Source organism: Bactrocera dorsalis, chromosome 3, assembly GCF_023373825.1.
Source record: "Bactrocera dorsalis isolate Fly_Bdor chromosome 3, ASM2337382v1, whole genome shotgun sequence".
Classification (NCBI taxonomy): domain Eukaryota; kingdom Metazoa; phylum Arthropoda; class Insecta; order Diptera; family Tephritidae; genus Bactrocera; species Bactrocera dorsalis.
Genome location: NC_064305.1, coordinates 80,009,408 through 80,037,171, shown reverse-complemented (window position 1 = coordinate 80,037,171; position 27,764 = coordinate 80,009,408). Strand labels below are relative to the sequence as shown.

At 38.4% G+C, this 27,764-nt stretch overlaps 2 protein-coding genes across 2 annotated transcripts in view; one reads left to right on the top strand and one right to left on the bottom strand.

Annotated features, from left to right (window-relative positions):
• Positions 1–165: 165 nt before the first annotated feature.
• On the bottom strand, positions 166–2,952 carry LOC125777467 (uncharacterized). Its single transcript, XM_049452477.1, has 4 exons — positions 2,784–2,952; positions 2,647–2,694; positions 714–830; positions 166–615 (listed from the first exon to the last, which is right to left on the bottom strand). Exons 1-4 carry the CDS (start codon positions 2,829–2,831, stop codon positions 253–255), a joined length of 576 nt encoding a protein of 191 aa, XP_049308434.1. The 5' UTR covers positions 2,832–2,952; the 3' UTR covers positions 166–252.
• A 2,394-nt stretch (positions 2,953–5,346) lies between these two features.
• The window catches only part of LOC105229971 (protein N-terminal asparagine amidohydrolase), an 82,495-nt gene continuing 60,077 nt past the window's right edge, over positions 5,347–27,764 (top strand). Inside the window, exon 1 of the mRNA XM_011210508.4 lies at positions 5,347–5,635. The gene's annotated coding sequence lies outside the window, so the exon portion shown is untranslated. The remainder of the gene's footprint in view (positions 5,636–27,764) is intronic.

Sequence of the window (27,764 nt, the reverse complement as noted above, 5' to 3'; positions counted from 1 at the left end):
ATATATATGTATATAGTTTATCGTCACCTAAAATGCAAAACAGCGTATCATCAAAAAAAAAAATCGAAAATCGCTAACAGATATAATAACAAATATAATAACCAATATATAACCATTTCATAACCAAAACTCAAATTTCGTTTCAATGTTGGGGATTTCTTTATATCGTTATTCTTCCACCTGTAAATTTATGAAAAGTGATGTTACGTTGTTTTGCATTTTAGGCGACTATATATACATATATAAACATGTTCATACGGTGCCGATAGCACACTGTGTAACAAATTGTTTCGCCAAAGCGCATTCCGCATTTTCGGTCCAACGATTCGCCGGGCAGTTCATGAAGTACTCCATGTGCACACAACTGAGCAGTATGCCGGAGAAGGGACTACACCTCCGAAGTGCGAGCACGCCACCACCGAGCGAATGTTGCTTGATCACTTGCATTCGTTGCTGTGCCACTGATTCGCATTTCCTGTAGGCTGTCAGCATAGTGTCCACATAGGTGCTATCATTGTCGGATTTGGTCTGCAGATAGTTTTGCACAGCTTCAATGTTGATCTTCTCAGGCGCCGACAGGTGCTGCAACTCTTTGACGATGCACTCAGCGAAACACTGTCGGTAAATAAATCGAGTAAACGGAGTGAGTCGAGTCAGCCGAGTCAGCCGAGAGAGTCAGCTAGTATATAAGAGAAATATTCTATAATACTTACAGTAACATCCTCTAGAGCAGTTGCGCCCTTTTGGTTTTCAAAAGATATGCCCAATCGTTGAGCACACGTTTCCATGACCGCTGCACGTTCGTCGTTTTTACAGCAAAGTGACGGTTGCTGTTGAGTTAAGCAAAAATTAAAACTTCAATGGAGAAATAATTGAAAGAAACTTAAAAATAATAAATTTTGGGAAAAGTACATTTCTGATTGCTTGTTCCCTTCACTAGGCATAATATTTAAAATTGGAGATAGAAATAGGAGTTTCGACAAATTTGTTCTGTGCCAAAACATTGCGTTCCAGAGAAAATGCTCTAAAGATATGGTACTGACCATAGCACCAGTTTCGGATACTTCATACAATAACTGGCGCCAAACCTCTGCTAATTGCCTGAGCAATCTGTCCTCGTTCTATTTGTAGAGACAAGTTTGAAGCCGACTGCGAACGATTGAAAAACTTTTCCCTACAGAGCTTCACTAGATGGCTTGTTATCAGCAGATATGGAACCTTGATCGTGTATGGTGACAATACGCTCACTTAACCATTACAAGAGGACAGCTGGTTACTTATTAAAGCTAAAACCGATAACGTAACAAGAAAGGGTTTATATTAGGTTGTCCAATATCTCTCTTCTGCCTTTTGGTCTATGTGTAATGTATTTGGCTATCTATAAAGCGCTATAGAGCTCGTATTTGGCGTATAGTATTGTAAATGGTCTTGACATAACCTACAAAACGATATAGATATTGCGTCTAACGGTTATAGACATGTAAACATGGAGTTCACTTCGCGCTATTTTAAAATTTTCCTTCGTTATAGGCAAATCCGCTAGAGAAACTTTCCGTGAGATTAATGGCGTTTTGGGGAATAGTACTCTATCACTTCTAACTGCGGAGGAATGGTTTCGATAGCCAGCCAGCAGAAGACCTGTGACGATTAAATCATGGAAAACATCGAGTTAGACCGGCATGTGGCATCTCGTGACATCGCCCAGAAGATGGAAGTTAGTCACAAAATCATATTAAACCATCTGCAGAAGGCTGGTTACACAAAAAAGCTTGATGTTTGAGTGCCGCATGATTTGACGCAAAAAAACCTAAACCAGGAAGATTTTGCTCTGTGTTTGGTGGGATTGGAAGAGAATCATCCACTATGAGCTGCTCCCATATGGCCAGACGCTTAATTCTACCATCTTCTGCGAACAACTGGACCGCTTGAACCCGGCGATCGACCAGAAGCATCCAGAATTGGCCAATAGGAAGAGTGTAGTGTTCCACCTGGACAACGCCAGATCACACGCTTCGTTGATGACTCGTCAGAAGCTACGGGAGCTCGGATAGGAGGTTTTATCGCATCCACTATATAGCCTGGACATAACGCCAAGTGATTACCACCTGTTTCTGTTCAAAGCGATCGCCCTTGTTGATGTAAAGTTGAACTCAAAAGAGGCTTGTGGAAAGTGCTTGTTCGAGTTCTTCGGAAATAAGGAGGAGGGCTTATGCGAGGGGGGTATTATGAAATTACCGTCTAGATGAAAACAGGTTATTGAACGAAAAGGCGCATATTTCAACCAAATCCGATCAAAGTAACACTTTTTATAGAGCATTGAATAAAGAGCAAAAAACCGAAAGGGAGATATTTGACAACCTAATATTTAGGTACACCAAACCACACGAGAGTAGCAGAAATTTATTTTGGAACCATTCAAGGGAAAATTAATTCCAAAGCCTATTACCGATATAGAAAGTGATCTTTAAGATCAGATACCAATGATAGAGTTACTTTATTGGCTGTCAATGGCAATTTGGATTTTCACATTAAATTCAAAAGCTTCGCATGCTCTGCCGAGGTATGACAGATATTCGAATAAAGATTTTGATTTAGGATTCTCCATGTTTGGAATTTGTTTCAAAAATTATTCACACTTTAACTTACCACGAGTTGTGGCGGTCGCCTGCAATCAATCTCCACGGCTTTGACGCACTGAACAGCAGATGTAAAAGAATAAAATTACTTTTAGTAAAATTTATTTTGAAAATTTAAATTTATTTTTTAAGCAAAAAGTCACTCACACTGTAGGCCAAAAACGAACAGAGCGCAAATAATTCGAATTTCTGCATTATTTTTATTTTGAAAATATTTGAATCCCACAAAAATAACTGTTCACCGCCAGTTGAGTTGAGCAAATAACTTTAAAGTGGACACACGCTGTTGCTTTTATAGGTTAGGTGCCTAAATAATAAGTTTCTAATTAAAAAAAAAAATTATATAAAAAATTATTTTTTGTTGAAAACATAAATATTTTTCTAAACTAATTTTTAAATTTAAATGCTTTAATATTTTTTATTAATTTTTTTTTTTACATTTTAATAATTTTTTTTATGTTTTCTATTAAAAAAATTATTTTATTGTTTTATTTTTTATTGAAGCTAAGTAATAATTTTTTATTCCTACAATTTTTTTTAATTGTTTTTAAGAAATATTTTTTATTATTTAATTTTTTTTTTATTATTGTTCCAAAATCTAGCAACTCACTGCGCAAAGTTGTTGAAGACTGAATTCAAACGCGCGCTTTTGTTATAAATTTATACCAAAATCTAAAGAAAAAATAATTAGCACACAAATTGTAAAGCATTAACGCAACAACAACAATAAATAATTGACATACATACATACATATATGTATGGTAGATGAATATTAAACTAATTTTATAAAAACTTTCTGACACATTCTATGAAATTTTTTGTTGCTTCTTTGTTGCTGCTTTTACTATTTCTGTCTGGCCACTTAGCGACGCCGACCACGCATGACCAATGGCCAATATTGTTGAACCTGCAGCCTCAGCATACCTGCAACACCCAACGCAGAACGCTCCACTGACTGCACTGCGGAGAAGGTGGCAGCAGCGCTTTTGCTGCTTGTCGCATGCGTGCTGCTGTTTGCTGCAAGTGACAGCCGCTTGACTGCAGCATGTTGACGATTGGCGGCCATGCGCGAAGGTTAATTTTACTCATTCATACGTTGATATTCCAAAAGTCATATGTTAAGCTATGTATGTATGTATTTTTAAATGACAAACAGTAATTATTGTTAAATGAACTTGAAAAAACTGTTGCTCTTTTGCTGGCGATGATTTTTGGTATGTTTCAGATAAAAGTAAAATTTTTGGTTTTCCGCGGCAAATATTTAGAAAGCAACGAACGGTTTCAATGACGCGGTCGATTACCTGCCAATTATTCTAGCGTTTGTTTAGCAAATGTTAATAAGTATGTATGTAAGTAATTAATTATATAAGGGTGTAATCATAATAGTTCGTTATTGTTACAATTGATCGTTAGTAATTAGCTTATGGAAAAATACAAGCGAAAGTGTAAAAATCACAGCAAAGTGGGTCACAAATGTCGGTCATTGATTCATATATGCGAGCATATGTATTTACATTCTTCTTTATTGACGTAAACACCGCTTACGCGGTTATAGCCGAGTTTACAACAGCACGCCAGTCGTTCTTACTTTTCGCTGTTTGGCGCCAATTGGAGATTGCAAGTGTACTTAGCTGTAGGTACTTCTCCACCTGGTTTTTCCAATGGAGTCTCTCAGAGCTGGAGTTTTTCCATCCATTCGAAAGACATGACCTAGCCAATGTAGACGCTGCTTTTAATTCGCTGAACCTCGTTCCGTGTCGAACGGCTCGCAGAAGTCCTTCCCGATCCTGTCGGAGAAAAGAAGAAGAAGAAGATTAAGTTTGCGAGGATACCAAATTCAGACAGAGCAGCATAAAAACAACTCCTTTTCGTGCTGTCAAAAGCAACTTTGAAATCAACGAAGAGGGTGTGTATCGATATTCTTTTCACGGGTGTTTTCCAAGATTTGGCGTATGGTGATGATTTGGTCAGTTGTTGATTTTCCAGGCCTGAAGCCGCACTGATAAAGTCCACTCAGTTTATTGACGGTGGGCTTTAATCTTTCACACAATACACTCGATAGAACCTCATATGCGATGTTTAGGACACTTATCCCGCGGTAGTTGGCGCAGATTGTGGAATCTCCTTTTTTGTGCATTGGGCAGAGCACTCTTAAATTCCAATCGTCGGGCAATACTTTTGTCTAACTATGTATGTATATTCAACAAAGAAGCTGATACATGCTCCTTATCAGTTGTTCGGCGCCGTATTTGAAAAGCTCAGCCGTTAATCCATCGGACCCGCCACTTTAATGTTGTTCACACGGGTAATTGGTATTTGAACTTCTTCATGGTCATGCAATGGAACGTCTGCTCCGTCAATATATACACATACACAAAAATATTCGAATTTTTGACAATCACAAAAAAATTGGATAACATAGCAACCGCAAAGTGGTGAACTCCACATTCAGCTTCCACCAGAGAACGTATAAGTAGAGAGCGTACGTTCTATTACGTTCCATATTTCTCGTACGTTCTCTTCCCTTCATCCACTCAACCCAAGTCACATATACACAATTTCTCATTCATAATAAGACCCTGTTCTACGACACTTTATTTTTGACATATAGATGTCGCGCAAACACTTAAATTTGACAGCATAAACTGCGCTGCTGCCGCACTCATTTAATCAACAAGTCTGTCAATAAACTGTCAAATTACCTCAGTTTTTCTCTGTTGTGTTTTGGTTGTCGCCCCAATTTACATTGACGCGGCGCGTCGCGAAAAAGTGCAAAATTATTAACAATAATTGATACAAAATCGTGCTGCTAAGTTAATAAACAATTATATCGGTGTTGTCGCATATCTGGACACAAGCAAAGCATTATCTATATAATAAAACAGCTGTTTGGCTGCTTTCGGCTCGGGCCCGTATTAGCCAGCCTATCCTATTGGCTTTTGGTGCTAGTTCGTTCATTGATCTCCCCACTGACCACTCCGTATGTTATTGGTGCCAGGTGAGTGAATCATAACAGAATATATAAAGTGTTAATAAGTGAATTAAATAAATCTATGTACAATGCTTGCAAATGTATGAGTGTATGTATGTGAATGTTGATTGGAAGGATTCATTGTGACTAATTTATAAACTCAATTTCACTAATTTTAATTACAAATTTAGCTGTATGGTAATCCAATAAGAACGCTACTTGATTAGAGTGCTTTTGCTCGTCTTTCTTATTAGATTATTTTGTTAGTGTGTTCATTTTGTAAGACCGTCAAAAATGTTGCTTAATTTGCTAAATCTATGCAAAATTTGTTTAATTTATTAAAAAAAATCTAATTGTTGCTAGTTTTAAATCATTATTCCAGTGATATTCAACCATTAAATCTATTTTTCTGTTGTTTACACCAAATCACTAGGTGGTTGTACCCAGAGTTTTTATTGCAGCTGATAATAAAGCGTTTATAACTTGTTTGATTTATATCAGCAATTTGGGAAATCCTAAGCAGTTGTTAAGTAAGGTTTATCTTAATATCTTAACAAAGATAATATAATATTAACGCTGCACCCCCATCAGCATTACATGCATTACGCGCTGAAACCGTATAGTCACTTGAGCCCACGCGCCAGGGGTACAACGCACTTAATACTTATTGCACCAGCAACAAATGCAAGAATTTACATACAAAATCTTATGAAAAAAATACAAAGTCTTATGAAAGACTTCATCGGTCATCAGCCCACAATTGAACAGATTTTTGGGAAGTGGAGTCCGTTTGTGAAATTTCAAATATGTACAGACGAATATGGCTAAATCGACTTAGCTCGTCATGCTGATTCTTTATATGCAGTGAAATTTTCCAATACGGACACTCTTCATAACCGCATAGCTCCCATAACTGGACAAATTTCACAAACACAACGGTGGGTTATGAGGAATTTTACTGTACATACATACATATGTATGTATTTTAAAGGATATCCAATGTTTCCTTCTGGGTGTTACAAATTCATAGCAGATTTAATAACCCTGTTCAGGGTATTATAAAGCTCTAGGTGATCGAATTCTTCACGGCCAAATGGATTTCGTAAATAACATAATTTCACAAATTGTTAACATATGTATGTATGTATATTAGTGTATGTCAAGTTGTACAACAAGTAATTCATTGAGCATTAGCACGCAATTAATCACACTAACAATGCACTAATCATAATTGATGCGACAGCCAGTCAGTCAGATCCGTATGATCGGTCGTGGTCAAACGCAACGCACCAAATGAAGGGGTGTGATGCCGCCGCATCACAACAACAACACGAATACGGGCACATTGAGTAAATACCAAGTGGTTTTTGTTGTTGCAAGCTGTCACTTTGCATTCTGTGAATTGGATCGAATTAGTGCGGTATCGAGCGCATTTGACCGCAAAGGAAACTTTGCAGTTGCATTCTAAGCAATTAGAAATTGAAAAACTTTTACTCGAAATATGAAAAAAGGTTGATTGACAATTACTTGCTTGTGCGTATGCTTAAGCGTGTGCCTGTGTGTGTGTGTTTGTTCAACTCTGCTGTTGTTGACACCCTAACAAGATGCCTTTTTGATTGCCACAATGATGGCTTTTGATGATAATTTTTATTAAATTATTAAATTAACGCGGCAAACAGTTATGTGCAGTTAAAATCTTCTTGTGTGTTTATATATTTGTTTCTTTGAATGTGTGTAGTTTTGTAATTTCAACACTTGAATGCTTACAAATGACCAGTAATTAAAAACGCTTCAAATGCGTACAAACGATTAGACGTGGCTGGCAGAGCGAAGGGGTGAAAGGAGCCCAAAAAGTCGTCGCAACAACAACAAATAGGGTTAAATGCATGCTGCAGCACAACTACTGGCTTTAATGATAGTCACCAAGTGGCGCAGAGAGTTTGTAAGTGCATCGACTTCTATGTGGACACTGCGAGATTCACATACAAATTTACATGCAATAATATGTACATATGTACAGTTATGGACAATAAAATAGAATCAAAGGTGTTGCTTTGAAACAATATCATAATTTTTTTGAAATTTTTCATCTATGTAGTAACTTTTCGGCATAATAACAAAGGCAATAATATGTACTTTTAAAAAAGAGGAAAAGATAGCATTGTCGAGTTTTACAGTTAACTGTAATTTAAAAAGTGTAAATAGCGTGCCTCGTGCTTAGTGACAAAATAATAGAATCAATAGCGAAATAGTTTCGTAAATGAAAAATGTTGAATTGAAAAAGCGTAAAAAGTGGTTATATTAACTTAATTAGATCTGTGGAATGAATAATTGTATCAATTATGAATTTATTTAAAAAAATGGGTCGAGCAAAACATTGTTTAGAGGGGGAAAGATTGTGCGTCCAAAATTTGCAAGGAATGGGTCACGCGTAACGGCAAATTGCAAATATATGAAATATGTCTCAAATATTTGTGTTTGATGCCTTAAAATGTCTGAAAAAATAGCCCGATCACAAAAAAATGACTGCGCAAGTCGTTCGAAATATTGCATGATTGCCGATGCGCGTACCGTTAAAGGCCTCTGCAGCCATTCAATAAGAATTATTTGCAAAAATTTCTTCGAGAACAGTAAGAAGACGACTTGTGGAGAAAAATTGCTTTGGCACATGGTCCCGAAAGGTGCCAATGCTGAGAAAATGGCATAGATACAATCGTACTCAGTTTGCAAAACGACACATTAATTAGGGCGGAGCTGAAAATTAAGAAAAAATGGTTCGACATTTTATAGTCTCAATGCAAAATTAATATGATAGGAAATGATAGTTATGCATGAGTCCGACGTCCAAAAAACAAAGAAATGTGCGTCCGCTACACGACTAGGTCTTTCAAACGCTGTGGGGGCAATATATTGGTTTAGTATTGTTTCTCATATTGTGTTCCGGGACCTATATTTTGGATACAAGAAAACATAGACCGCTATAAATACGTTAAGGTTTTAGATAATCTCATATTCTCAAATGCTGACTGGAATTGGCTTTGCATTTTGGCAATTCCAACAAGAGAGCGACCCGAAACATATTTCGGGTCTTGCCAAAAAATGGTTTTCAGATCATGGTGCTAGCCTTATGGCTTGGCCAGAGTAATCAGCAGATCTGAATCTCATCAAAAACTTACGGAAAATTGTTAAGGAAAATATTGCACCCCTTAAACCGAAAAATAGAGCAGAATTCTGAGAGAAGGTCCAAAGGTCTGGTATTCTGTTCCACAGAACACTTTCGGTAGCCTAATTAGGTCTATGCTTAAAAGATGTGCATCGGTATTAGACGATTAAGAATGCACTACAATGTACTACCAATTTTTCTATTAGTTCCCTTAAAAAAATATTTTTTTTTTATTGAAAAAGTTTTTGATTCTATTTTTTTGTCCATCGAATTTTTGAAATATATTGTTTACCTTTGTTTTTGTAATATTTATGAATTCTTTTGTTCCAATATTTTTACTGCTACCAATAGCACTTGATATGAAGTACATAATAAAAATATAACTTAGTTGAATTTAAATCAAATTCATAATTTTTTTGAGAACGGAAAATTAGTACCACGGATGATTCTATTTTATTGTCCATAACTGTATGTGCATGTTTCTACATACATATTTCAAGTAAGAATTGCATTTGCTGCGTAAATAGTCACAACCTTCGAATTGTCTATTGCAACACCACTGGCACATTTTGCTTATACACGTACATATGTATGTTTGTATGTTCGTATGTATGTATATTTTTAAATGCATTTGTACAAGCGCTTAAAATTTGATTAGATTAAGTCTAGATGTGAGATCCGTTGCCAGTTAATTCGTGTTAATGTTGCGTGCCACAGCAACTTAGCGGTTAACAACTCGGAGAATTATGGCATTTTAATTAACAAATGTGCAACTGCACACGCAGGCATAAAAATGTAAAAAATAATTAATAGTATTAATAGTAATAAAGTAATACTCGTATTTAATTTGGTTGTTTTAAATGGAAAGAAAATAATTTCAGCAAAAAAAAAATTGTCAATTCCATGCCACGGTATCAGTAGATTCTCTTTGTTTACTGATTTTTATTTAGAAAGACTCCTGAAATTGAGCCTCGGATGGAGTTTTTCCACATAAGTTGTTGTTGTTGTAATGGGTACTTAATCCCGTTAGGATGGTAAGGATAAGATAAGTTCTCGACGTCAATCCAACGCATGACATACACATAAGTTAATTAGGTTCGGTTCAATGTCGGATCCTCAAGGCAGGGTTCGCACTTGGAAGACTAAATACAGTCCAGCGTCATATATGTATGTTCACAAAACACATTGAAGCCAATTCACAGCTGCTTAGACATTTTATTTTTATTCCCACTAGCTCAGCGGGTTTTCTGAAAGTTTCAGCTTTCAGATGTTTTGGGCTTGATCTCGTTAAGATAGGACAATCAAGAATCTCCGATCCATTCCCATTCTATTGATACCTTAGCTAAAGTGAAAAACGTAACCATAGAGAGAGATGCCAGATGTCCGTTCCCACGATAGTCGGGTCTACGTAACCGAAACGGAACCGGATTTTTATCCGGCCAAAGACATTCAACTCAGCCACTACAGCAGCAACAACAACAAGTGTCAGTTGTGTTTGGATGCAAAGAGGTGGTTGGAGACATGCGGGGACTCGTTTCATGCTGGACAGACAAGTAGAGGATATGTCGATGTCGATTCTGGATAAGTAGGAGTTTAACCTGCTACAGTTTGCAGAACGAAGCTGAGCAAGAGTCACTATCGATTCTCGCGGCAACTCGAGCACGTCGTCTGCAATGTATGGGAATTTGACTCCAAGTACGTCATTCATATAGGGAAGTCGGTGAAGTTGTTAATGGCTCAACTGTGAACGTCGGTCAGTGCGTATCTGAAGTTAGTTGCGTCCAAAGTTTGGTCGGCGTATTATCTTATGTCGACGACGTAGTTTAGGAAGGGCCTCTTGATGCTCCTGGCAGGCGGTTTCGATTCCGCTTGATTCCGCACATTTCAAAATCTTCCTTACCATCAATCCTGGCGTAGCCGCCGTTTGCGTCGGTTAACCGCTATTCAATGACGGCCTTATCTTTCTAACGCTTTATAGCGTAACCCGATCGTACTTCTACAACGCGAGGTAACGATTACCAAAACCGTCTGTTGGAAATATAATGGATTTACTTTTACTATATACATACATAAGTATGTGTAAGCCTCCGCCAACTCAATTTTAATGAACGCTCTAACCGCTTTTCGTACTCCTAAATTAACCGCAGCCAGCAAATTTGAACAATGCTTTTGGACAGACCAACCGACCAACCCACCAACCGCACGCCTGACGAGCCGACGGACCCACCAACGCCAAGCCAGCAACCTTCCTGTCGTACAATACCGTAATGGCTCGTTCGGTATCTGCGCTCATTACGCCGACGAAAGCAGCTATTCAGCTTGTAAATTTATCAGCGGCGCGTCTGCAATATTTGCGCTGTAAATAAATACTGCGAGTACACACCATAACGGCATTCTTCTTCTTGATTTTCCAATTTCCTCGCGATCACTGTGCGGCTTTATGTGGCATCATTATTATTATTTTCACCATTTTTGTTGTTGTTGTTTCATTTTTTTTTTAGATTCGGTTGTTGTTGTTGTGCGAGCGGCTTCTCGCTGAAGGTGCGTGAGATATGCATTATTTATCTTTGGAAATTCTTCCCATTGCTTTTGCTTTGGCTGCGCATTTTCTCTGTAATCTTTTGCGATCCGCTTTAACTATTTTAGCCAATTTTCGTATTTTCTCCACAATGATTAGCAGCAGCAGCCGCAATAACCAACATAAAAGCAACAAAATCGCATACCTATTGCGATTGAATCTATGCCGCGATCGGCATGCTGATGATTCGGCTTGCAGTGACTTCCTTGTGGTAGCCAATGGCGTTGAGAGTCGTGCTGTTTTCGGTGAAATTTTCACTGCTTTCGGGCATTAATGAACTGTGTGGTACCATGTCTGTGTCATATTGTGTGATGTTTAATAAAAAAGATTCGGCTATCATTTCTAAATATGGACAAATTTTGTGAGTTTTAGCGTTGCCATAATTTTAAAAACCCTAGATCCTATAAATGAGTTGAAACAAGTCTCGGCAGATCCATTATATTCACTTTGTATCTCTAAGTACCGATCACTGTGGTTTTATAAATGTGGTCGCTACCGAGGCAATAAATAACCCTCTGTTATTAACTCGGCTATAACCCTGTAAACGGTGTCTACGCCAGTAAAGAAGGTGAAGAATTAGTAGACTTTCTAACCATGCTGCTTCGTATTTTTCCGTATCAAATATTTACTTATTTAATATTTATTCCCGAACTTCGTTCACCCAACATTGAACCTCAGCTAACTGCTCCAAAATTTTATTCTCTATTGAGATGTTCTTCTTTCAAGAAACCGATTAGCTCTTTTCATCATTTCCATAAGTGCTGCATTATTTTTTCTAAACCCTTACTAAACCCCTAAGTTTACTCTACTCTTCGGTTCGGTATTAAAAATCATGTTCTGTGAAGAAGTCAAGTAATCTCAATATAAGTTTATACAATGGTCATAAATGACCTTCCAGTTTAGATTTACCCTTAAACAACTGCCGAAATACGAGAAAGCTTGTAGTATTCAGCACTATATATTAGGATCTTCTGTCTGAAGCGTTATTGAAACTCTTCTATTTATTACGATCTTTTACTCTAATCGTCATTATTTGCACCTCAGACATTTTGAAGTCCAAGTTTCTTCCCTATACTAGAGCGGGTCGACCTCTCCTTCGACTGCTTTATGAATTTCTGTCGATAGCGTTATGGGTGATTGTATCTGGGTTTCGTCTCAATACATACTCCAGCCAGCGCCATTTTATTTTTAGAGTTTCGTCCCAAAAGGGTGTTTCATTTGTGCGTGACCATAAGTCCGTGTTAAAAACGATGACCAACTAGAAAATGCTAATATATTAAAGGTTCCCTTTTTCTTTTAAAGCTCAAACACAGAAACTTCAAATATAATGCAGAATGTTTATTATAATTTGAAAGAACATTTTTTGGCATTAATTTTTGAAGATCATCTCTATCAAATGGTGGCCGCGACTACGTCTCCGGTGGTCTATCTGTTGAGTGCGGTTTTCGATAACTCGTTCAAGCATTTTGACGGGTAACTGGCGAATGACACGCGTGATGTTTTGCTCCAAGGCCTGAATCGAAGCGGGATTGTCTGCATAGACTTTAGAATTTATATATCCCCACAGGCTAAAGTCTAACGGTGTGATATCACACGATCATTGTGCTCAATCGACCGGCCCAAAACGTGAAATCATCTACTCACCAACGTATTCTCTCAATAAATCCAGTGATTGATGAAATATGTGGGAAGTGGCGCCGTCCAAATGTCGCCAAGATCACAAGCTACCATTTCAGGTATCCTAAGCTTTTGGTGCGTCACAATCGATGTGTGTGATCTAGCGTTGTCCTAATCGAACACTATTCCTCTCCTATTTGCCAAAACTGTCCTCTTCTGGTCGATTGCTTCCTTCGGTATTGGTTCAATTTAAGAGTTTGGCCGAAGAAACCCAGCTTTTAGTAGATAATTCACTACAAATCCCACCAAACACAGCAAAACCTTCCTGACCCTCAATTCTAGCTTGCACACCGTTTGGGCGATCGGCTCAACACCGATTCGACTATGAAGTCTTTTGAACGCCATATAGCGTAACCCCATCGATCGCATTTATACAGCGCTAGATACAGAGTACTAAAGTCATCTCGATGGAAAAATAATGTACCCTAATGGACCCTATATGTGTCTCAACGAATTCCTTTTTGTACTAGCTTATCGAAATCGACATTTCTGTTAGGTTCTTTGCAAGAATATTTTAGCATTCGAATAATAAATATCGAATACTCAACTTGATTTCTTTAGTATGCCGTAATTTATATCCTCCAACCGGAAAAAAATTTAGAATTCCCCTAGAATGAAAAAATATTTCTATTTGCTTTTGGATTTCCTAAAACATTTTATTTACTTTTATATTCGTTGTTTTTTTTATAAAAATACAAATGTATATTCAGTATTCATGTATATTTACCACTTCTTGTAACGGTTCACATGGTCACTTTTGCTTTCACCCATTCGATTAATGGAAATCTTTAAATGAAGCTAATTTAATGCTAATTAAACCCATTAAATCCAAAACCACTGCGATCGCAGACAAACAATTCTCGTGGGTAAAACTGAAGGAAAAACATAAAAACGAAGCATGGTCCCGTGCACACAAACACACACATACTACAGCAAATCAATATACCGGAAGTATGAGCCGCGCTCAACACAAGAGGCGATCGTCCGCGCGGCGATCGTTGTCCGATCTCATTAGGCAATGAGGGAAATTAATGCAGTCATTGAGCATAATTATGCTAGTAAACTGCATAAAATAATACAACCACAGCTGGTTAGCGCTACAATCGTACGTTTTTAAGGACACCTTCAGCCACTCGATCACCGCACCGATCGCTGACAGCGAATTTGTGTGAGAAAAGGGGAAAAATGTAAGGAATTGAGTGTAGTAGATTGGTGGCAAGCGTTCACTGGGCCATTCGTTGTGCACCACACGTACAGATGGATTGTTGATTTTGGGCCTACGAGTGCTTGCACCCATTGACACAACGGTAACGATCGTGGCGTGTAGCTACCAACGTCCACCGGGACTAAAAGAGCACGCCGGACAGGAGGCGCTCGCTACAATTGTCTGTCAATACTTTGATTATTTATACTTTGGAGTTGTGTGCGATCTGTGTGATTGTTGCAGATCCCTTTTCGTACGGGCGTTGGGGGCGCAACCGCAAAAACAAATCAGCAAAGTGAAAAAGCAATTTGCAGTTTTGCACTTTGGCCACTTTAACAAATAATAAGCAATTACACAGAAGAAATATGCCCCAAAATGATTTGTGCCACCACCAACAACAGCAACAATGTGGCAACTATAAAAAGTTTGCAGCATAAATATTGATCGCAGTGTGATCGTGGCGGCGCTATGTTCCGACATTTGAGCAGACGGCATCAACCTACGCTGATCCGCCACACCAGGCCAGCCAATCAAATGTGTTCAACCAAACTGACATCAGTCGAATTGATCCTGAACCCATTGCTACCCGTACTTGGGCCGAGCTTAAGCAATTTGCGGTACGAGTCTGGCACCTTGCAGCCATTATGGACATTATGCAGATAGGGTTCACGGGCCGGTCGCAAATTGAACCTGAACCTGTGTCTACGAGGCAGCCAACTTTCTGCCGCTGATGATGATGATTTTTTGCGGTTACTGTTATGTATATATGTGTGTTGGTCTGTATGTGTGCTGCTAAATTTGTACCTTAAGCTGTGCAAATTGTGATTTTGCGATTTGCACCTCATTGACGATTTGTATAATGTTCCTCTTTCACATTGGTTTTGTAGAAGTTTTCTTGTCCTTTTTTGTTTGCCTCGAGGAAACTACTCGGCAATTTGGAATTTATTTGTATTGCATTTTCGTTGCTATTTGCTTATGCAACATAAATTACTGCGCAGGCGCATATAATCAAAAATTCATTTAACATTTCAATACAATCGTACTTTGCTGCTTCTTCTCCGCTGCCCACTTAGTTGCCCAACTATTGTGGCTCTAAGCTGATATTTGAGACCAAAAAAAATGCAGCAATAAAAGATAAAACTTGTTAACACAAATGATCGCCACGAAGAATTGTATTTGCAAACAGACACTTTTATGTCGGGTGGTTTTTGAGCACACTGTACAAAATTTCGGATGGTACAGTTGAAGAATCTTCGGACTGACTCGAAAAACGCCCTACCTAATACATGTGAACTACTCTTCTTTCAGAGAAATCACACTTCCCACACATGTTTGAACTATGTGCTACTGACAGCGTTCGACTTCCTCAGTCCTCAGAGATTCGATCAACATATTTTCAAAATCTATTCCTACATATACAAAAAATTAAGGGTCAAATCAGCGCTTATTCTGATTAAAGAGGTACGCGTTCCTAAGACAGTCGTGTCTACGTGACTGGAATGGACCTGGATTTATTTTTATTCGGCCAGAGACTGTCAACTCCCAGCATTTCCCGTAAGTTTCTTCCGCTAAAACAACAACCGCTGTCTTGTGAAACTGTGAAATCCTACTAACACAAGCGCAATTGCGTTCTGAAAACTCTTGGAGCTTGAACTCCAAGACTACTCGAACTACTTTATTCGAATTCCGCATACCTGTACGAGACATTGTCCGTGTTGTGGACCAGTTCTCATCAAGCTTGATGGAAATATGGATGTCAAAAAAGAATCCACAACATTCAGGTGGACCAGGTCAAGACCATCCCACCGGCATTCATTTTCGTATACAGTTCGGCTCGCTCGTTTTGTGGGTCTGCTACAATATGTATGTAAATAATGAGTTTGACATAATCGGCCTACTGAGCGTACAGACCGCGCCACTTCCCATACATGGCATCAATCAATGGATTTGTTGAGAGAACACTTCGGTGAGCAGATAATTTCACTTTTTGGGCCGGTCGATATATAACCGGGGATATATAAAATCTAAAGTCTATGCGGACAATTCCGCTTCGATTCGGGTCTTCGAGCAAAACAACGCGTGTGTCTTTCTCCAGTTACCAGTCGAAATGCTCAAACGAGTCATCAAAAATTGGACTCAACAGATGGACTATTTGAGACGTAATCGTGGCCAACAGTTGAAAGAGGTATTCTTCAAAAAATAAACGCCGAAGAATGTTCTTTCGAATAATAATAAACATTCCCCATTAAATTTGAAATTTGTGTGCTTCTTCTTTAAAAAAGTAGGAAACTCAAAATGGATCACCCTTTATTACTGTATACTCTGACAAATCTGTCAGCTTTTTCGTTATCTTTCTGATCACGCTCTAAATGTAGAAATATTTCGGGATGCCTACTCTTCGTTCGATAAATACACGTCTCTTTCGCATTATATCCCAGAACCATGGGGTTCTATGAATAATATTAATAGGTTTGACGTCGAAACTTAAAAAATTAAAGCAACTTGTCTAACTTTTTTTTTCTTAAATTATTTAAGAAAAGTAATTCTCTCACTGTACACTTGCAATTCCATCATCTCCGGCTATTGCATGCTTGCCAAGCATTAATTCTTCAATTTGATGCAATTCCGCGGCCACAATCAGCCAACTGAAAAACTTGTTAATGTGCGAGAAATAATTTGTTTCGCCGCTAATTATAGTGTCACTCGGCCAACCCAGTGTGCTTGATCGCCACACATACACATACATGTATGCACCTAAAATTGTCTATTGTTGCAACAAAACACTCAACTGGCCACAGGTGCTCCTCTACTTGGTCCACTGTATTACATCCTTCGCCGCAATTGTTTTACACACGTAATTAAATGTTATGGCACAAGCCTGAGGTAAGATGCTCTTCATATCCGTATAAATATTGTTGACAAACAATTACTTTGACTTGGCTCGCTCGGCTGGCCAATTGCTTTGTGTCCAATTGATAAGTCTGTCGTCCGTGTATCCGAGTTGAGGACGTTCTTTTGTCGTGTATTTACGCCAATGCTTTCGTTAAAACAGCCATTACCCCATTAGCCGGTGGATAAAATTATTCATGCACACACACAAAGGTACGCCTGTATGAGCTTTTGAGCTTGTCTTTAAGCGTTTACTTGGAAATGTTGGAACTGGATTTACTACCAGACACTTTTATAGAAACTTTTTATTTTCTTGGCGCTTGCTCGTCAATGCCTTCGACTTCTAGCTAGCGCTGACGCTGCCGCTGTTCCTTCGACATTGGCTTGGCTTGGCTAGGCTTGAAGAATTAATGACAGGCATTCATTAGTGTCTTTTGAAAAGGGGCGTGTAATTTAATACCATGACCGGCATATAAGTATGAAATTTTAAATTGAAAATATAGAAATAAATGCTTTTATGTCGCTCGTTAATTTAACAACTTTTGACATTTGAAAAAAAAAAATTAAATAATAAAATAAATGAAAAAAATCTTCGTTTCAATTAATAAAACTATAAAAGAAACTTGTTTATGATGGGTTTAGAAAAGTTCGCTGCATTTATGTTTATTTTTTTATTTATTTTAACAACTTTATATAATAGTAATAACGTGTATGTGTCGTAATGTTGTAAAACAAATTAATTTTTATTAACTTTAGTTGTCTCATTTGCATACAAATATATTTATTTGCATATAATTATGGCATTGTCGGATAAAAAATGGGTCATTAGGTTTACAGCTTAAGTGTACAGGTTTATGTATATACCTACGTGTAAATAATACAAGTATATTCTCTGTCACAAACGTCATAAACACCAATTTGTTCGTTTCAGGGGTTAGGCCAGAGTTAAGTACTCAAAAGTGTCCTGAATTTGAAAATTTATGCTGGATCTAAGTAAAAAGGAATCTAATTTCTTTTCTTCACATTATTTTAAGCAAAAAAACGAATGGTGATTAATTTCGAGGTTTCCTACTTTAAAAACAAAAAACTTCAAATTTAATGGGGAATGTTTATTATCATTCGAAAGAACATTCTCTGGCATTTATTGTTTGAAGATTATCCCTTTGAAACGCTGGCCGCAGCCACGTCTCAGATAGTCCATCCGTTGAATCCAATTTTTGATGACTCGTTCGAGCATTTCGACTGTTAACTGGCTAAGAACACGCGTGATATTTTGCTCCAAGGCCTGAATCGAAGCGGGATAGTCCGCTTAGACTTTGGATTTTATCACACGATCTTGGCGACAAATCGACCGGCCCAAAACGGGAAGTTATCTGCTGACCAAAGTGTTCTCTCAACAAATCCACTGATTGATTCGATGTGTAGAAAGTAATGCCGTCTTATTGAAACCAAATGTCGCCGAGATCACGAGCTTCATTTTCAGGCATCAAATAGTCAATTATCATGGCGCGATAACAATCGCCATTGACAGTTACATTCTCACCGGCACCTTTTTTTTAAGAAATATGGACTGATGGCTCCACCGGCCCACAAACCATACCAAACCGTTGTTTTTTCTGGATGATATAGCAGCTCTTGAACGTTCTCAGTTCGACCTTCGTCCCAAATGCAGCAATTTTGCTTGTTTACATACCCATTGAGCCAGAAATGGGCCTTATCGTATCATTGAACAAAATTTGGCTCGCAAACGTCGGTTCTGCTTGGAACTTCTCAAGAGCCCACAGAGCAAAGCGAATCCACTCCCCACGGACTTCGTGTACACTCTCAGCTTCGGCTGCTATATTTTCTTCATTGCGTGGTCTATAGGGTCGAATATTATCCAAAAATTAATACTGGGTCTCAAGTTGGGTGTTGGTATTGAGAATAGTACGCCCACTAGGCCGATTGTGTTGACCATAAATTGAGCGAAACCCGCGAAATACATTTTTTTCTAAATATTCTATCATATTAACATTTTTTGGAACACTAGCCATAAAAATTTTTAAATTTACTGTAGTAGACCCCGCACAGGCTTTTCAAGGCAATGACTCATGTGAGATCCAGCCAAACCATACGATCAATGGCTATAATATCTGAAGATAAACGAAACACTAACTTTTTTTTCTGCACAAAATCATTATACTTCATTACTATTAAATATTCTTCTTCTGGCGAAATTGGCAAATTTTCGATTTTTTGCAGTTCTGGAATCTTTAAAATTGGTAATTGTGTGCCTTAAGTGTCTTATTATCAAAGAACTTCTCCTTCAGTACTTCTAATACCTTTTGCAAATCTATTTAAGCACCAAATAATTTCTTTCAAAGAAAAACATTGCAATTTTTAATTTAATTTAATTTAATACCTCACTATACGAAAGTTCACTTACAATTTCATAAATTACATGCCTGTATCTACTACACACATATTAGTAACCGAATACAATGTGGCCATCCAAGGGCTACGCATAATTTGACTAATGTCCATAATTTGTAATATCATTTTTCAAATTTAAACTCACACTGTGACGCAGCACGGAAGGCAGCCTGGCAGACTATGCTGCATACCCGATATAACTATAGACAGACATTTGCATGAGCGAAAAATATATATAATATGTATGTGTTTATCACATACCTAACTTCCTTTTTTTGGCCTCACTTTTATTGTAATGATGTGTATGTATGTATTTTAGATATTTTCCAAACTATCTCACAGTTCCTTTGCTTCTAATATTTGCATGAGCAAGTTTACTTTCCCAGAGTTTATCCGTCTGTCTTGGTAAAATGGTTGGGAAAAAAGAGCTTTTTTTAATTTCGATTGAAGTAGAAATGAAATATTTCAATAATGGTCTATTGTGCCCTCTCCTACACATATTGACCAAACGTCCAGCACTCTGAAAAATTCCATTAGCTTGCTGGGCGCGACTGAGGTGACGTGATCGCTGTTCACGAAAATGGAACCTAGGGCCTTGAGCCTGCACTATAAATTGCTGGGCAATCTAGAATCAGGTGATCTGGAGTTTCCTATTCTATGTCGTAAAACCGGCAGTTTTCGCAAGAGACTATGCCTATGTTGGACAAATTGCTTTCTGAGCCTCCAGTGCCCCGTATTGAGCGTAACAAGGAGATGGAATTTGTCTCGAGAAGTTGCTCATATCTTTAAACCCTCCCAGTAGTAGCTGCCTGCTGGCAGTATCGTTCCCTCCTCACTCTCTCCTTCGGGTGGAACAACTCCTTTATAGTGTGGGGTCTGACACCAAGGCACGGCTCTGGCTCCATCATCCAGGACGCTGCTGCAGGGCTCATTGTCGGCTACTTCTTTATGCTCCGAAACCTAGATTAGGTGTACATGGTTGCAAACTGATAGGCGGTTCAGCCTTCCTATTCGTTTCACCACTAAGTTTAGTGCCGCTTGATTATCGCTGAGTATAGCGATAAGCTGACTTATAGCAAAAGATTTTTTCTTGAAAAATGCTCGAGAAACGTCCCATTGGTATGTATAGTTTGGTATGCGATTCCACAATGCGTTCCAATGCTCCAATGCGTTCCGATGTTTCCCAACCGTCAGTGTGCCATTAGATAGTCCTGCCCCTCTGTAGTAGGTCGACAATTTTCCAACCTGTCAAAGAGGTTTTGCCTCACTCGCCACATATACTCGTATTATATGTAGTCCAAACCTTGCCCCTTCTGACTACTATGCAGTTCTATTGGGATGGAATCCACAAGCTGCCAGGCAGAGAATGTTGTACCTTATGACGGGCAATACTTTTTATAATACTTTTATATGTTTTTCTTAAAGAACGTTGAAATTTAAAACAAAAACCGCGAAACAAAGTTAAAGACCCAATTTACCTGATATCAGTGAACAAAGTTATAGAAGAATAAGCCAAAAATATTAGGCCTATTCCTTATTGAGAATAATTCTGAAGTTTGTCTTTCGTTCCTCGTTCCTCACCTTTTCACTTTTTAGGGAAACGTCACAACTTCATAGAAAGCTATCAATGTACTTTCGAAAATTGCTTAAACTGTTCAATCATTTTGCTGATCTTAAACATTGTACGATGTAATAACAAATCATCGATGCCCTTGGAACATAAATAAGAAACTTTCTGTTTGTGAGATTTTACAGGAGTTTACCGTAATTATATTTTGTTGGTAGAAGTCACAAATGCTCTAATGACTTGTTAGAATCTAGATCGCCAGCAAGTTCAAGGGATTCGATCCCACATTCCGTATAAAACCGACCAGTTTTGCATAAATTCAATTCCAATAATTGCTGTCGCTTATGGTCAGCTTTAACATTTGTCGGTATCTTTATCACATAGATCTACAAATGTGTCTAAATAATTAATTGTTCACTGTGTCTTAACTTTACTCATTTTCAGACTTAAGACTCATACTTGTAGTCCCTCCCAATCATATTCAAAGACATAAGCATTCCACAAACATATTAATTATAAATTGATCAAATCGATTGCGAAATGAATTTATCTCGTGGCAAATTCAAAAAAAAATACACAGAAGAAGACAAATGACAGACGAGAAACATTCGGCCAATTGACGGACTGACCTATGCGCATGCATACCTGTGACGATGGGATTGGCCAACCCACCGCCGCAGTCCACTAACATTAGAAACACGTAAAAATGAATTGCTGCTGCCACTTTGGTGCACTGCCCATGGCGTGTGTTGTCCGACGCCGAGATTCGCACAAAATAAATTTGCCAACACATGCAAAATGATGGGTCATTTGCAAAACGCAGCAGCGACAGCAGCATGCAACGCAGTGTTGCAACGAACATCTCTGCATGCAACAGCAATGCTGGCGCCAACACGAATTTAGTGGCAAATTAAAGTTGCTTGGTTGGCTAATGCTTGGAAAAGTTGTTTGTAAAGTTGCAAGCAAAGTTTTTCTACGCCAGCTGCGGATACTTCTGTCATTCTCAATTTCCGGTGATGGCAGCCGACAATTAAATTGGCAGTTAGCAATTAATAATTTTGCACTTGTCCGACGTACTTACAAACATACATGTTGTAGCTGTTTTTTTGTTTACTCGAGTATAAATAGCTTTGTGTAAGCATACAGTGGCGCATGCAAAAATTCGTACACTTTTGGGTTTTTGAGTTGTGGATCAATCTCATGTTTTTGGTTGGAAAACTTTTTCATTTGACAGAATATCTTTACGAAATTTGGCACAGATTAATGTCCAAGGCAATGCTACAATCTCTGAACATATTATCCAACTATATGCTACTATAGCATATAGCTACCATACAAACTGGCCAATCAAAATTTATTTCTTGTATGGAAAACTTTTTTATTTTACAAGATATCTTCTCGAAATTGGGCTTGAATTATTTTTCAATACAATGCTATAATCTGCGAAAAAAGTTTTCAAATCGGAGCAATATATAAAATGGCTGTCATACAAACTGACCGACCGCAAAAAATCCTTATATGGAAAAATTGTTTATTTGGCAAGATATCTTCACGAAAATTGGAACAGTTTATTACCTAAAGCAACGCTACCATCTCCGAACATATTTTTCAATTCGGACTACTATAGCATATAGCTACCATACAAACTGATCGATCAAAACTTTGTACTTGTATGGAAAACTTTTTTATTTGACAAGATATATTCTCCAAAATTAGCATGGACTACTATCCAAGACAGCTCTACAATATCCCAATAAATTGTTCAGATTGGATCGCTATAGCATATAGCTACCATACATACTGATCGATCAACATTTAGTTCTTGTATGTACATTTAGTTATTTTGCATGAATGACTGTCTAAAACCATGCTATAATATATGAATAAATTGTTCAGATCGGACCACTATAGCACATAGTTGTCATTCAAGTTGACGGGTAAAAATCAAGATAAAGATCTTCATAATAGATTTTATTTTATTATTAAGTACCTTAATAGTACCTATAGCAGCCTTAGTTAACGTTTTTTTTCGTTTGAATAAAATCTAAAGGATTTCTCATATCAAAAATCAATTTGAATACTTATCACACCCACTGTACCGTCACCACTCATGCACTGTAAAATAGTGATTTTCTTTTAAATGAAAGTCAATTGTTTGAGGGCGCAAGTACTTCCGATGTCAACGCCAATGTGCGCAATTGCAAATGTCACGAACGCTGCCAATTTGATTAGAAATTTTTCTTGCAACCGTAAAAGAGGCAAGTGTGAAGTGAACTGACAGCTAGCTATAAGTTTTATAGGCATTAATTGTTGCAAATAGCGGCAGTGATGATGGCATGAGCAATGCATATAAGATTTCTTTCATAAAAAGCATTAGCCAGATGTGAGGAGGTAGGGAGCCAATGTCTGTTGGCTAGATCGCTGCACAATCCCCATTATAATTCTGATTGCCATAGGGACTGTGCCAAAAGTATATGTATGTATGTATGTGTGCGTAAAACCAGCGGCCAGTTTGTGTAATTAACGCGACGACTAACTGTACGTAGCAGCAACAAAACCAATGAAAGCGTTCAGCACGCCGCGCTTTATCGCCACTCGTCGGCGGACCGGAAGTTGTCATTTGATTTTGCACGACTTAGCGTACGGCCGACTAATTGCTCTCAACAATTGTCATTTTCATTCATTAATTTCTGCGGCAGTCGTGTTCATTCATACATTTTTTCTTTATATGCATATGTGTGTGTGTAAAATATATGGCGAGTTTGTTTTGTGAGCGTGTAGTTCAAGCGTGTTAATTGAAGCAAATCATGCCTGGGTGATGCTGCTGTTGTGCTATCGACAACGACAACGACACAATCGAGAACGGCTTGCAGCGCAGCAAGATCTATAAAAATGTATTAATATTTATAAATATGATTCTTTTATGTATAATACTTGTATGTAACTGTTCATGAGCGGCCGCTCGCCTATTAAACGCTCGCTCATCCACAGACATAGTAGCTTTATTCATCATTTATGATTCCATGGAAATGTGATTTACGTATCGTCTTTCGATGTTGTTTTTGTTTTTGGCTTGCGACATTCAGCGGAAATATGCCAATTTGTAATATTTTATTATTAGCATTAACTTTTTTACATTTTTTTGCAACAAAAACAAACATGCCACGGATCTAGTATGCAAAATTTGTTGTTGTTGTTAAGTGTGCGCTGGCGATGTTTTTGTATATGTGCTTGTATGTGTATTTGCTATAAAAATAACGGTAAATATCATCATTAAACTTCTTGTTTTTGTTCTCTGCTAAACGAAAATGGCAAGAATTAATAAACCAAAAGCATAAAACTATTTTACTGTGTTACAATATCACGGGGGTCTTCTTCATTTGGTTTGCTGTTTTTGTTTTCTTTTTTGCCTTCTTATTGTTGATTGCAGCAATTAAACGCTTTTATGTGTCATTATCGATACAATATGTGCCACAGAAACAAGTTTTTAAATAGCACTAAGCTCGCGCCAAACAAGTCAAAGCTTCTGGTACAAAATATTCAATGAAAGTTACCTCATGATAATAATGATTAATGAACTTCTTCTTGGTCGGACAATGGAACATCCGCTCCATCGTCATCGATTGGTGTTATGTTTTCACCGCCATTCAGCAGGCTGGAGAAGTGTTCCCTCCATATTTTTAGTATGCTCGGGAATCAGTCCCTAGACCACATCTTCGGGGGTTCTACAAGAGTATGCTCCGGTCCTGAAACCTTCTGTTAGTTGCCGCACTTCTTGGTAGAGTTTTCGAGCATTACACCTGTCGGCCAAGCTCTTCGTACTAGCGCGTTTCGGCCTATCTCTTTTTTTGTCTGCAAATGCGTCTCGTTTTCCTCTTCAATTCTCGGATTCTATCCCATCCCGCACGTGTTGTGGTTGTGGTCTGTTTTCTCTCCACTGTGACCCGGTACTCCTCATCGTACCAGCTATTCTTTTGCATTTTCCGAAAACCAATAGTTTCATTTGCAGCAGGACGTAAGAAGCTTGAAATGCCGTCCCACAGTTCCCTTATACCGAGTTGTTGATGAGGATTCTAATAGAACAGGATTGCAAGTCGAGTAGAAAATCGATCGGCCTGACTATTGTGATTGCAGCTTCTCGACGTCGAAGCCTCCTTGTGTGTGTTGGCGTGCGTTTTTTGCTGCACAAAGGCGGGTGCGTATATTCGCTGCAAAAAGATAGTGGTCCGAGTCAATGCTAGGACCTCAGAGCTTACTCATGTCTAGAACACTGAAGACGTGTCTTCCGTCTATCATAACAAGATCGATTCGATTGGTAATTTTTGATCCGTAGCCGGCTTCATGAATTTTCCTTTGCTGGAATCTAGTACTGAAGATAACCATATTTCGGACACCGGTGCAATCGATCAGCCTCAACCCATTTGAGAATTTTTCATCATGAATGCTGAATTTACCGACCGTTATGCCAAAGATACCTTTTTTACCCAACCTGGCCTCCGTTGATCACCGGGGTGAATGCCAGGACTGAGTGACGGAGACTCTCCCACCAAGAATCTCTCAACGGATTTGCGCTCTTTATGTGGCTACCGCAATAAATTCCACAAGGACCAGTTTTTGCCCCGTCCGTCGCACATCTTACGAGGGGTGGAATGATTCTCACATTAGCTCGCCTTCAAAGGATGTTTTTGGCTACCCAGAGAATACTTGATCTAAGACTGGAAGTCGTGGATGGCGTTCAGAGAACTTTCCTCACTTGCGTGAACTTCTACACATGGCTACTTCTGGAACTGACTGGTAAATGGTTTTATTATTATCTTCATAGCTTATGTTTTTCACCAGCAAAATATACAGGAACAAATCACTTGATACCCGGTCTGAACTATAAGATGGATGAATAAAAGTACCTCGTAACATAGCTCCCGGAGCTTTTGGCAAGTCAATGAATGTTGTCCTGACACAATTCCTCTCCTGCAATATGGAATATTTTCTCTTCGCTGATATCCTGAATCAGTACTGAGTCAAGCGGTCACGCAACTGAAGTGTTTTTTATGAAATTTTATCTTTATAACGCCATATACATATGTAACATAAACAGATCACAGATACACAGGATACACAGATTGCTCCTATCTCTTATTGGAAAAATTATAGTGTTCTCCTTAATAGATCTTAAAGTAACCGCGAAGATGGGATCCCTGAACTCTTCGTATCTTATCTATAAATTTTTATAGGAAATCATTTGCTATTATAGTCATTAGAAAATCGTAAATATGTTTCTAAGTAGGTTTAACCGAAAATGCATTAAACTTTTGCAAATATTCAAAAATAAAAAAAAAAAATCCACAATCACCACTGCAATCGCCCCCGGCAGACGCAGCTGTCAACGAGTCTATATGTTTAAACGATCATTAACCAGCAAAATTTTGACACTAACAAAGCGACGAAATACACACGAGCGCGCAGCCAGTCCGTTAATATGCAAATATGAAGTTGATTTCGCCGTTTGCCGAGACGCGATTTGGGAAATCACTCCCTCACATCACTCGTGGCTTGTCAGTCAGCGCAGCTCCGCGAAGTGCAGCAAAACGTGGCCGCGCAGCAACGTGCTGACAGCGCTCAATTGCTGGTGAGTGACCAGCTACATTTAGATGTGTGTGCAAGTAGGAATTTTCGGCGCTAAATGCAGTGGTTGGCCGAGTGCACCCGCTCAGGCGAGCCTTGTATGGCGACACCACCGTCAAGGCAAAGCTGCCAAGCGGCGAATGTCGCAACAATTGTCAACTGTCAGTCAGCGCCAAACTGTTGCTATCATTCTTTTTTGTTTGCATTTTCTGTTGTTCTTGTTGCAGGCTGGCATTGTGTGGCACAGCGCTGAGGTCATTAAAATAACTCCATAATCGCCTTTTTGTGCTTAAGTTCAGTATTTTTTCCCGATGCTGCAACTTGGCGTTTGAAATTGGCGCTCCAACGTGGCGCGTTAACCCCATTTCCACAGACGTCTTTATGTGTGTATGCGTGTGTAGTAAGTGCATATTAGCGCACTAAAAATATTGCAATGCGAGTAAATTTGTAACTACACGCTCGTGGATGGACGCCTCGTGCCTTTTTTAGCTTGCGTTGCGTCGTCGTAAATTTTCTAATTTTCCACAAATTTCTTCCCTTTAGTGTCTCCTGGTGTAATAAAATCAATTAAGCCATTTTATGACACTCTAAATGCCACAAATCTCGCCGCTGTTGCTGCAACACACCGCTTCGTGGGTTTTCTGTGCAACGTTGTTGTTCTTGTTCTATGTTGTAAGTTGCTGTCGCGCATTGCCATTGAGGCCATTGTCTGCACGCACCAACACGTGTGTCCGCTCGGCTTTAAAGGGCGAGTAACAAATGTCTAAAACAAAAAAAAAACACCAAAAACAATACAACAACTAACATGTGTGAAATAGAAAAAACTGTGGTGAATTATTTCCCCATTTAAAAAATTCGTTTAAGGACTATAAAAAATTCAGTTCACAGTCCAGCTGCTGCAGTGGGTTAGTTTGGAAAATAAAGCGTTCGACTTAAAATTTTGTAATCTTTTTTATTTTCAGAATAACCGAAAAATTACCACAAATTAGGTTTTGAGTTTTCAAAACACACAACTTTTTGTTTTATTGTATGGATTTTTCTACA

Excerpts from the sequence above, each read along its gene's own strand:
- LOC125777467 (XM_049452477.1), bottom strand. The coding sequence starts at position 2,831 with ATGCAGAAATTCGAATTATTTGCGCTCTGTTCGTTTTTGGCCTACAGT. Across the intron at positions 831-2,646 it reads GGCGACCGCCACAACTCGTG|CAACCGTCACTTTGCTGTAA; the intron begins GTAAGTTAAAGT and ends TTAACTCAACAG. Across the intron at positions 616-713 it reads CTGCTCTAGAGGATGTTACT|TGTTTCGCTGAGTGCATCGT; the intron begins GTAAGTATTATA and ends ATTTACCGACAG.